This window comes from Aulonocara stuartgranti, assembly GCF_965226115.1.
Source record: "Aulonocara stuartgranti genome assembly, chromosome: 17".
In the NCBI taxonomy this organism is placed as follows: Eukaryota; Metazoa; Chordata; class Actinopteri; order Cichliformes; family Cichlidae; genus Aulonocara; species Aulonocara stuartgranti.
In genome coordinates, this window is record NC_138953.1 from 23,428,750 (window position 1) to 23,440,917 (window position 12,168).

At 41.8% G+C, this 12,168-nt stretch overlaps 1 protein-coding gene across 1 annotated transcript in view; it reads right to left on the bottom strand.

Annotated features, from left to right (window-relative positions):
- Positions 1-221: 221 nt before the first annotated feature.
- The window catches only part of creb3l2 (cAMP responsive element binding protein 3-like 2), a 35,670-nt gene continuing 23,723 nt past the window's right edge, over positions 222-12,168 (bottom strand). Inside the window, exons 2-12 of the mRNA XM_082510612.1 lie at positions 10,166-10,409; positions 9,358-9,560; positions 9,177-9,255; positions 8,760-8,965; positions 8,292-8,438; positions 8,032-8,090; positions 7,662-7,730; positions 4,969-5,068; positions 4,608-4,737; positions 3,359-3,593; positions 222-2,287 (exon numbers count right to left, since the gene is read on the bottom strand). Coding sequence (XP_082366738.1) covers positions 2,212-2,287; positions 3,359-3,593; positions 4,608-4,737; positions 4,969-5,068; positions 7,662-7,730; positions 8,032-8,090; positions 8,292-8,438; positions 8,760-8,965; positions 9,177-9,255; positions 9,358-9,560; positions 10,166-10,409 — 1,548 coding nt within the window. The 3' untranslated portion in view covers positions 222-2,211. The remainder of the gene's footprint in view (positions 2,288-3,358; positions 3,594-4,607; positions 4,738-4,968; positions 5,069-7,661; positions 7,731-8,031; positions 8,091-8,291; positions 8,439-8,759; positions 8,966-9,176; positions 9,256-9,357; positions 9,561-10,165; positions 10,410-12,168) is intronic.

Below are 12,168 nucleotides of genomic sequence, written 5' to 3' on the forward strand. Positions count from 1 at the left end.
AGCATCAGTCAACCAATACGTTAGTCTGGTTCTAGATTCGGTAATACGGCTGTGATCAAACTGGTTGAGGTGGTACAGAATATTTATACCATGCAAACACTTATCACAGCACACTTTCTGCAAGAGAGGTAAAACACAATGACTCTTGACTTAAAGGAATGACACCGTCGACATGAGAGACTGAAAAAGAACGAACAAATGAACACACAAACTCGTGAATATTATGCTTTTACTAAGGAAAATACTTTATTTGTTTGAAAGCATAAAGACAGAAAGGCTGGTTTTACACAGAAGCAGCGAGGAAATTCAATTTTATTTGGAAAAAAGTTTTCTGGCGTAACAAAAGGGCAGTGTGCTCATCTCGAGTCTCTGATGATCTTTCTGTTCTGGCAGTGAGAAATGTGTAAAGAGCGTCATTGAAAGCTGACAAATCCATTTCTTGATATTGACAAAGCTTCAAATGCATATTTTGGCTTTACAGTCTGTAGATTTGGTCAAAAACTGTTGTTTTTAATCCTGAGCTGTAAATTACCACGGGTTCTGGGGTTAACTTTAATTTAAAAAGCTTCTGTTACTGATTGGTATCATACAGCTGACGGCAGCAAAGCTCAGACATTTAAAACCTATGTGTAACACACTTGAGGTGGACAGTTAAGACACTTTAAAGTCACTGTGATCTGGAATTAAGCTAAACAGAAAGTCAGGACAAAGCCTGCGGCTAAGACGTCTTACGTTCATAATTTATCAACAGCACAGAGCCCAAAATAGAGTCAGAATGAATAATGGATTGGTTCACAAACTACAGATCCCAGACACATTTAGACGTTCTCATTTATTAACAACTCATATTTACAAAAATATAAACTTTTTTTTCCCCATTTCTCGAAAGAAATATTTTTGGCAAATGCTGTAAAATAGCTGTAAAAGACTCCTGGAGCTGACAGCTAAAGTGTGCAAGGCAAAAGTGTTGCAGGATTTAAGATAAAAACAAAAAAACATGATACAGAAACTGAATCCGTGGTTTCAACTTAAATGTCCAATCACATGCTGTTGTTTTTTTCTATTCCAATCTGATTTTACACCAAGAGTCTGATGAGATCGATACCATTCATAGCCACTTTCAGATGAGCTAAACTTTTCGAAGTATGCTAAAACCTCACTAGACAATGCTCAGCGCCAGAATGAGGCCAGCAGTGTCTAAACAGTAAATAAGAAGCAGTTAGCTTAGCTCAAGCTCAATATTAATCATGCAGGTATGACAGTGGTATCAATCATCTCAGTTAGCTCTTTGCATTTTGAGGTCAAATGGGCAAACGTGACCTATAAAGGAACAAAAATAAAATAATTTTGCAGGAAACCACGTCTCAAATATCAGCTTCTGACTGGCACACGGTGACTGTCGTACAAAAAGAACCGAAGACCAGCTAACGGGGTCCCCACGTGCCAAATATGAACGAGAATAACCCACTTCAGGTTGGGTTTGAACATTTCAGTCAGTATTTCCTTGAGGAAATAGAAAGAATGTGAGTGTAGATTGAATATATTGTTTTAACCCAGTCAAAAATGTTACACGAGTGCAGGAACCCCAAGCTAGGCCCTTGAAAAGAAAAAAAAAAAAGAATATATAAAAAGAGTACAATAAAAATAAAAAGACAAAACACAGTATGAACACAAACAAGTATAAAAATGGGCTGTACGCATTACTGGAATGAAATAAAAACATTTAATAGCAATAAAGAGCAATAAATTTTGAAAAAAAAAACATCAACAAAAGCGTCTATAAATATAAACGGTTCTCATCAGTGTCCTGTAAAAAGCCTCACATGTCATATTTTAATATAATTACCCCTCGAATAAATGCCACACTCTCTTTGAAATTCTCTAAGTGTGATTTTTAAACACAGTGTCTCGAGCCGGATCAATTAAAACAACTACAACTGGTAAGTTGACTCGTGAAAAACTATTCAGTGCAACTTTAGTTCAGAAATTAAGGCAACCAGTGCCCCTCTACTCTTTTTTTATTCCTACCATTACAGTGTATCTGATTAAGCAGAGATGGCATTAAAAAGAATGACCTTAAAATATCAGCAGTGGAAGCTTCTATATGAGGTTTGCTCCAGGACACTGAACCATGCTCCAGAGAGGGGTCAAAGGTCATCGTGGGGAGTAAAGGAGGAAGGATTGGGGTTTTTTTTGGTGTGAATTTAAATCTCAGGAAGTCTCGTTGACTGTTCTCTCCAGCTCTATCACTTTACTTCTGCTCTCGTTCGTCCTCTGCTCCAGAGACCTGAGAGACACAGAACAACTGGATGAGATTCAGTTCACTACAATAAAGTCTTCTCTGTGTCAGGCTCAAAGGAAGCCAACATATAAGACGCCAAAACTCTGCTGCACCTCAGCAAACGCTTAACCATCCAAACATACAGTGTAGGTCTTTGTGAGCAGAAAGGCTCCGAGTCTGTTTTTGAATGTCAGCACAGATGATTGATCTCAGGTCAGCAGGCAGCTTGTTCCAAAGAACAGGACCACAGTCACTGAAGGCCCCCTCAGCACACTTGGGTCTGATTCTACGAACACTGAAAAGATCTGCACCTGATGACCTGAGGTGTCTGACTGGGTTATAAACAGCGCGGAGACGAAGGCCACACAACACAACCGCGCCGCTGGATTCAGACTTCTCCACTAAACTAAGATTAGTAAACAAAACTACAATAACCAAAACCCAACCTAAATATATTTAATGAACCAAAACTGGGTTAGCAGCTGAGGACTAATGACCTGGCTTTATGTCAGACTGTTGAATAATGGTGGGCGGATCGATGTTTGGCTGTGCTAACCTGCCTGGATATAGAGGCTGATGTTAATTTTAACTTATATAGCACTTTCATTCTACCTAAACTCAATGTGCTTAGGGCAGGGATAGCTCAGTAGGTAGAGTGGTTGCCCCATGATCGGAAGGTCGGGCTTCGACTCCACTGATCGGCTACCCTGAGGTACCCCTGAGCAAGGTACCGTCCCTACACACTGCTCCTCGGGCGCTATGGCTGCCCACTGCTTCACTGGGTGAATGGGTTAAATGCAGAGGAGTAAGATTTGTGATTAAAACAAGACTCCCAGTGTGCTCAGAGGAGGTAGTGTTAGTTATTACAGGTCATGGTTATCTGCGTTTTCACGAGCATCATAATTAAAATTGTATCTATGGTAAATCTGTGAGAAAAGTGAGGTTTTAATCTTATCGAGAAAGTTAAAGTGGGTGAACTCTTTCTTTTGATCGAGTTCAGGTATTCTGTTTACTCCCAGTACCATCATCATCATCATCATCATCATCCGAGTACTCCTCATCGTGCTGTGTGTTTACCTGTGCAGGTGAAGGAGCAGGTTTTTTGACGTCTGTGTGTCGTTGCTTTTATTCCTGAAAGGTGGGTGTGTTTCCATCCTGGTGGGCTCAACCCCGAGTTTCTGCTGCTCTGAGCGGCGCCACGCTGCCATCACGACGGCTGGCGTGTCCTCCCATTGGTCGGGATATTCACCACCCAGGCCGAGGAGGTGCGGCTGTTCGTCTTCGAAAGTCGATAACAGACTCCTCGACTTAACTAAAAGTTGGGGATAAGTGCTTATTAGTGCCTAATTTTTGTGAGGAGAAAGTATGACTGTGTGGTGTCAGGAAAATCATTTTTAGTTCCACACTCACTCACACACCAGCCCACACACACTTTATAACTGTGTAGCACCACATGTTATTGTCTGCCTGGTGAAAAGACTGTGCAGCCTGTGGGTTTGTGTGTGTGAGTGTGTGTGCATGTGGGCAGGATGGGAGAGGAAACTGAAATTGATTGTTAAGAAAATTATATCTGGTTTCTCTTACAAAAGAAAAAGTGCGTGCATGTGGGAGGAAGCAGAGAGGATGCAGTGAAAGGTCAACGCCACTAATCAGTCTCTGTAGCTGTAGGAGGCATCTGATTAGCAGCAATGTTATAATGGACCACCAAAGTTTAATAGCTGGGAACTAATGATTCATTACAATGGAAACAGCAGGGCAGGTCACTTAAGCTGAAATGACCAGGAAAGGTGACTCGAACTGTGGGTGTGTGTCCACACTCGTCTCAGCTCCACACGCATGAATATACGGCTTCATACGGAAAATGCAAACATTTCTGTGTAATCAAAGTATCAGCGTAACCATGGTGATACTCTGCCTCTGAGAGCCGTTGGACAAATGTACAATTGTATGTTTTTGATGGAAGCAGGAAAAAGTCAGGAACACAAAATGCCATCAACTTTTCTAAAGTTCATCTGAGGTCATCTATCTGCCCTGCCAGCAAAAAGCTGTTTAGCAAACATCTTTGAAAAACATCTGGGGTATTTATTTGTGTTCATATTTTGCTGTTTTGTTCAGTTTTATTTTGTTTTCATGCAGAAAACCCGACTATGTCAAGTACAATATATTCATACTTTCCTCTCATATTTACATTAATATTTAACCGTCCCAACAATACTATATTTTTGCATTTACGTTAGGCATGTGATTAGGCTAAATCACGCTGTAACTACGCTGAGTAAGGTGTATTAAACATGTGTATAGAGTGCGGGTTGGTGAGTGTGACTACCTGTAGCTGTGTAGGACTCTTTGACATCCAGCTGTTTGGAAGCGAGGCCCGTTTCAGTGATGGTGGAGCGTGGCGTAAAGCTGCTGGGATAAAAACTCCCCGAAAACAGCGCGAAACACAACACAACCACCTACAGAGAGACAAACACAAAGAGAAGAAGAAGAAGAAGGGTGGAGAGAGGGGAGGGAGAGGCAAATAAATTATGAATCACACATAATGCTACGCTGCTAATGAACGATGGGAGCAGATGTTTCTAATTCAATATTTTAATCAATGTTTCATCAGCACAATCTCTGTTAATACACACACACACACACACACACACACACACACACACACACACACACACACACACACGTACCATTAAGCATGATGATGTCTGGGTGCCAACCATCCTGCAGGACTTGGAAACTTTTCCTGCCACGGCTGCCTTGAGAGACTGCAGCTGCTGCAGGAGAGACCTGTGGAGAAACACACACACACACACAGAGGTTACACACACACACCTGAGTGCATCGTGCATGCTTTTTTCACCATATAGACAATCTGCATTTAATGTATCGCGTAAAGACAGTGCAAACCATTACAGCTTAGCACAATAAAACACCTGCCTCACTTTACATTTCTTCCGACTCATTTTTGAACTCGGTGACCACAAAACACACCGACTCCTGGCTTAGAGTTGTTTGTGGGTCTGTGATCTGTGTGTCAACACTGAAGACTGCCTCGAACATTTTCTCAGTTTTGTCAAAGTGCTGGAAACGGCGTTCGCACCACGGGACACCAAAGTATGAGCCCAGTTTCTAAAGCCTCTCTTTACAAAGTGCTAAGAGGGTTAGCTATACAAAAAAAACAAAAAAAACAACTACACAATGTGTCTAAGCTAGAACTCGTGACCAGAAACCAACAATAGAGCTAAAAACACACAACATAATACCTGACACGGCTAACCCAGTTAACCTCGATCCTTTAAATCTGTTGGTTTTCTATGATTATTTTTAAATTTCCTACCTTGATGTTTTTTGTCAGCTGTTTCTGTCTCTACACTCAGTGTAAGTGTAACTGAATGTAAGTGTGAAATGAAAGCAAACAGCTTAGAACGCACTGACATGACACGATCCATGAGATATTTTTAAAATAAAGCTTAAAATTTAATTTCTCAGGGGAGAAAGGATCAGCTTATCATTTCAGACACACAATGTCTATTCATTGAACAACCTTTCTCCATATTTTTTTTAAACTTTTGTTTCTTTATTAATTTTTTAACATGCAAAGACATTGTTAGTTGTTATGTGTGTGCTGATTTGTTCTGTTTTGTTTAGAAAAACAAAAAAACATTGTTGTAATCTGAACAGGTTTGCAGACTCTTCTGTACTGCCATCTCCAGGACTGAAAAATGAAGCCACTGTGGAAGCATCAGAAAGCTGCAGTTCCTCATCTGGCCACTTGAGGCCGACTTCCAAAGTGAGTCAGATCCCATAGACTTACATGTTAAAATGTCCATTTTACAGTAGTAATAAGCATGTTTTACAATTTGGGGTTCGATTGATAGTCTCCCTCCCCCACCCCCATCCCCATTCATTACCCCCACCATAAGTGCATGGTGGTGTTTTTATTTTATAAATATTATTTATCCAGATATTGGCTGCTGTGATTGACAGATAGGGGGAGCTGTAGTTGTGTACCGGGCCTCATATTTGCTAATCGGAGTTGCTTAACTGTACCACTCTTCTTTGTTTGTGTTGTTTGAGCTTTTTTGAAAGAATTGCCTTAATGGCACTGAAAACAACAAGGTGGCAAGCTTCAAAATACAGAGTACAAACCCACTGGGTGACTTCATGGTGGCTTCCATCTTTTATATACAGTCTATAAAAGTTATGCAAACTCATTGAATTGTGCGCCCACACATTCTGCATGTTAATGTGAATGATATCGCAGTAAATTACATCAGCATCCTTATTGTAAAATCCAGAATTTGCACTTTAGTGAAGAATCTGCTGTTTATTTTTGCACAAGTCAAACATTTTTCTGAAATTTTTCTTTCTCGTTTGCTTCATTAAATAAGGAACTGAGCTTAACGACAACATAAGCTGGCTGTCCAGGTGTCCCAGAATAAAAAACACACACACACCACGCATGCAACTGGTTCATTAAGTTTTTGACACTGACAGCAAAGCCCACTTTAACCACTGAGTGCAAAACAAGCCCCAGAACAGCTGTGTTCCAGGCAGCTATACTTAACACAGTGCACTCAGTGGGTGCACGCACGGTTCATCCATGCATAACGAGAGCAAACAGCGCTGTCTATCTGATGCAGGGTGAGCATTTCACATTAAAATAGCCTCATGATTATGCATGGATGCAAAATTGCAGCTGAACACATCCACGGGGAGCTTTTGATTCAGCTCTATTTGCAAATAATAAAAGCGAGTCAGTGTTTCCCCACTCATTCTCCGTGCTTTTCTCAGCTGCACTGCGTGATATAAAAACAGATGCCTTTAGAGATTCACAAAGACAGAGGGAGAGGGAAAAAAAGCCAAATCCCCAAGGATGTGTTAAATCCAGCATGCGCCCAGGGAGGGACATTTTTAGGTGTGAACCCGTCCTCCCTCATGACTTTCCTGGTGTTTTGATTGTCACCATCCCAGAGTCTTTATGACACACTTGTCATCGCCTCTGTCGCTCACTCATCTGTGTCGCCACTGACAGAGGCTGAATCTGTAAAGAGCCCAAATAACTGGACTACCACCTCAGTTATCCTTTTGTTTTTGTGCTCGCGTTCTCTAATTCAGAAAAATTCCTCGTTGGAACTGCTGGAAGTGCTTCGTGAAGACAGTTTACTTACCTACCTTAGGCCAAAAGAGGAGGGAGAATTTGATGTTTGACCAATAGGGGCAATTTAAAAGCATCTTGCAGGAAATAATTAACTTCTATGTGGTAATTTTATATTTTTATGTAGTTTCAGAAGTTAAGGATCTAAAATGGGTCCGTTACTGTGCATTAAATCAATCCTATACGAGGTTAAGACTGTGAGTCCGTGTGTGCTGCTCTTACTTGTTTGTACACTCCAGAGTCTCCACTTTCCTGCGCAGCTCGCTGTTTTCGTTGGAGCAGGTCTCCACCCTGTGGTCAGACAGCAGTACTGCAGGGTCAGTGACTGAACGCCGTTCATTCATCAGCACCACTTTCTCCCTGTTCTGACTCTAGCGTGATTTATTTGTAGTTTAAGAACAGCTGCTTTCACTCTGCACACCTCGGTAATGCCGAGATTCACCCTGATGATGTTTGAATGTGGATACTTTAGATGACCTAGCATTTTTTCTAAAAGGGGACACTAAAGTTTATGCAGCATTAATAGCTGTTTGCTATTTGTAGTGATCCTGACATTGTTTTTCACATGAAAGAGGAAAAAAGAAGGACTTACTTCTTCTCCAGAGCATCCATGTACTCCTTCTTCTTCCTGCGACTCTCTTGAGCTGAAATCTGAGAGATGGTGAAGGAAACAGAATCAGAAAAAGTAGAAAAATCAGAAATTCGCCTGACATGACAAATATTTTCTTGTTTTTGTTAACTATTTTGTTCTAACTTGCAGTAAACATATTCCTAGTCTTTTAGACTCTTTACGGATGATCACGGATGCTTGCTCAGATCATCCAAAATACGAACTGTGCTCTACATCGGCACCTTGTTCTTGATCTTCCTGCGGATCTTCTTAAGTGCCTTCTCCTCAGCTTTGGTGAGCGGGAGTTTGTTGGGAACAGGGTAACCTTCGGCCACCAGCGTGCGGCGCTCTTCCTCGGTCAGGATCAGCGGCCCAGAACCCTGCAGTTTCTACAGGAAACAACAAATAAACGTAAACATTGTTTACAACTTTGTAAAGAGGGAGGGTGTCTAAAAAATGCTTGTGAATTTTACACTATAACTTCTTTTTTGGCACGATAGTCTGCACATATACATTAGGTTGTAGAAGGGATGTGAAAGGAGTGGAAAAGGTGGAAAGTCCAGTAATATTCATGGATTGCAGAGCAAAAACAGCAGGAAAATTATGCAAAAAAACCCAGTTATTTTAATTACATCAGCTGGAAACACGTTACTCTGCTATTCTGCTCTCTTTGAGGTTTGATGGGCTTTTAAAATTTCCTTTAATCTTACATGAGGAGCGGTGAGCAGAGGCGAGTTGGAGAGGGAGGACGAAGCACCTCGTGGTGACACCTTCAGGCCAGCCTGGGATGGAGGGGGGCTGGTGGGGGATGTGGGGCAGGAGAGGCCAGGCAGGGCGTGAACGGGGCTTTGGCTGCCCTCTGAGTCACTGCTGTGGGAACTCGGGGGAGTGGGAGGCATCTGTAGAGACTCCAGACCTAAAACACAGCGGCTGGATTGTTAGCTATTCATTCAGTCTCAGAGAAAACAGAGAAAAATTATAAAAATTTAAATTTAGAAACCATTTTTGATGCTCAGGGGTTTTCAAACTCAGCTGTGAGGTATTTAAACAAATCACCAGCAGGGGTCCTCGTAGCACACCATTACAGAAGTGCAGCAAGTGGAAAGAGAGGAGAGGAAAGAACTGACCTTTTGGTGAGAGATTGAGGAACTGGTCCACTTCATGAGGCTCCAGTTTAATTTTAGGGCTGATTTTCTCCTCCTTTATCTTCAAACAGAGGAAAAGACAAACAGGAGGTGTTAAAATGTTACAAACATTAAAAAGAAGAAGAAAAGAGCACAAATATCTGATTTAACCATCGTTTCTCACCTTGATGACTTTGCTCTGGTTCACTGTGACCTGAACCGAGGTGGCAGCAGGGGCCAGGGCCGAACCCTCGGACGTTTGGGACCCCTCACTGGTGGCCAGAGAGAGGGAGAGCGTGGGGAGCAGGGAGGGAGTCTCACACAGGAGGCTCTCAATGGCTTCCTCCTGCTCCATAGGCCACTCGGCTGAATCGCCATCGGACTCAGCTGCAGAGGAGGCAAAGCGTGCTCCTGTTAGTGCTCTTTACCAATGAGATTAGATTAGATTAAGGTTTATCTACCACTGCACACAATAATACCAACACTTACCAACAACAGTAGCAGAGCAGCTCCATAAATATTACGGTAACGGGTAACAAATACTGGTTTATAGAGCATTAATGCTTCATTAGCAATCTTAACTTTTGAGTTTTAACTTTTGTTTAAAGTCCTTTCACAATAAAAGCTATAAAAGCCTTGATAAAGCAGATTTAGTGGTAAGATGCTGTTTGACTGTTTTCTGTCTTTTATTCTTTCTTCTTCTGATTCTGGTCTGATTCTCAGTGTGATGACGTGAGAATCAAAGCAGGGATTTTACATCACGAGCCACATATTTTGAATTTAAGTGGGCCAGACCAGCGAGACTCCACTTTCTCCCAGTGAAGTTCATTTTAACTACACTTTTAATCCCAGCGATAGGATTTGTATCAAAAAATAAAAAGTCTTTAAAACCAACAGCTGTGATTAATAATCACTGTGAGCTTGAGGACAAGCACCCCGGTGCTTTTGATTGGTTGTCCTTTAAAGTCACAATCTTTGTGTTGGCATCTCACCTGCTTCGCTGCCGTGCTCTCCGGTCAGGTGTGACAGGGGTGACTGGGGTCGGCTGTCACCGCACAGCGAGTAGCTGTGCTCAGCGGTGATGTGGGGCGGAAGAGGGGAAGACGGGGACAGGTCGGCGTCGTCGTCTTCCTCCATGGACTCCACCGAGTCTCTCCCCCCGGAGAGGAAGGGGTCGCTGAGCAGCTGACCCAGCAAAGCATCCTGGGAGAGGTCGTCCAGCAGCTCGGAGAAGTGCTGCAGGGAGGAGAAATAAAGCACTATGAATTTTCAGAGGATGTTTAATTTGAACTCCTGTCACAGACATGCAGGAGGAATCAGACAGATAATTACATAAAGCCACATCGTCGGGAGCCTACGACCGTCAGTCTGTAATTACAGACTATTAAACTCTTTATTGGCACCTTGCCTTGAGGTTTCCCTCAGCTCTCCCTCAGAGAAGACTAAAGCAGCCAATCAAATACTCAAACCTCTCCCCCACTAATCACAGCTTCTCTTTCAGTGTGTGTTTGATTCTCAGTGTGGTGACACATTTACCAAACACATACAGAAGTTTGCAGACAAGCCCTCTTCCTCCCAGCCTTTGATCCCCCATCATCACATTCCTTATCTCTTAGGCAGGTGAGCATGTGTAGATCTCCCCCCTGTGATTGGCTGTTATGACTTTAATAAACAAAAGGCAGCCAAAGCAAAGTATGCTGGAGATTAGGCCTTCCTCTGCTCCTCTCAGCATGCAGAAAACATGCAGACTAGACCTCCAAGTTCAACAGTTTTGGTCCCCAAGACAAAGGAAAACAGAACATTGATGTCTTATCCTATCAGATAAACCCAAACATACTCAGTTTAAAGCAATAAACAGTAGATAAAACCATGAAGTCCTCACTTTGCAGTCGCTATTATACAACAAATGTTGTATAATGTTTCTAGAAAAACCACCAACCAGTTTATATCCGGTCTGTCCAGAAACACTACATGTACATGTATGAAGGGATAATTGAAGCAATTTAACAGAAATGGAAGTGTACACGGGTTCAAATATGGACGTCGATGCCAAGAAGCCACAAACTTTAAAAGGTGGATATCACCGATTCAAAAGTGAAATAGAATCACAATGTTCTGTTCTGAAGTTATTATACCATGTAGTTAAAGTGTTTTTGCAGAACATTTGCAGAACGTTATAATGTCGTTCATTTCTGAGTCGGTGCCAGGATTCAGAAAACATCATTCGTCCTGCTACAGCAGTCGCCGGCATGGAGGCAGTTATCGTTTCAGCCAAACTAAATTGTGAAATAAGATAAAACTGCATTACTTTCATTCAATATAAAATAAAGTAACTGGTAATAAAGTTACTGTAAGTCTGTTTGAATATAGTCTACCCTTGGTGCCTCTGTTTTGTTCCGCACTGAGCTCGGCTGGAAAAGCTCCCTCCTCCCCTCAGTTCTGCAGCACACTTACAGTGATATTCATCCACGCTCTACCCTTACTCACTCACTCATAAATAAAAGCTATTTAAAGCAGTTTAATCTGGAAATAATCTTGTGTTTTTTAAGGTCTCCCATCCCCTGTCACAGTTATCGAGCCGGGCTATGAAAGCAGGCAGGCCTGATTTATATATGTTAGCAAAACACTTATTCAATGCATAAAAATTGCTAAGAGGAAATTAAGATTACAAAGATTATGAAAAAATATAGGCCATTACTTTTATCATGTGTGCAGTTTTTCGTCCTTTTTAGATTGATTTATTAACTCGTCATATTCAGTTTGGGGGGGAAACTGGCAAAAAACATAAGTACCCGAGTAGGTGGGTAACTCTTTTCCTCTTGTGTTGCCTCCCGTGGGTAACGCTTGTTTCTCTTTTCTTTTCTGGAATTGGCACTAGGAGTACACAGGCATGTACAAACATGTGATTTATTTTGACAAACACGTCTTTTTCTTACTTTTAAATCCTAAATCCCCTGCAGTTTTGTCACTGATGAACTTCCGTACATGTTTATCT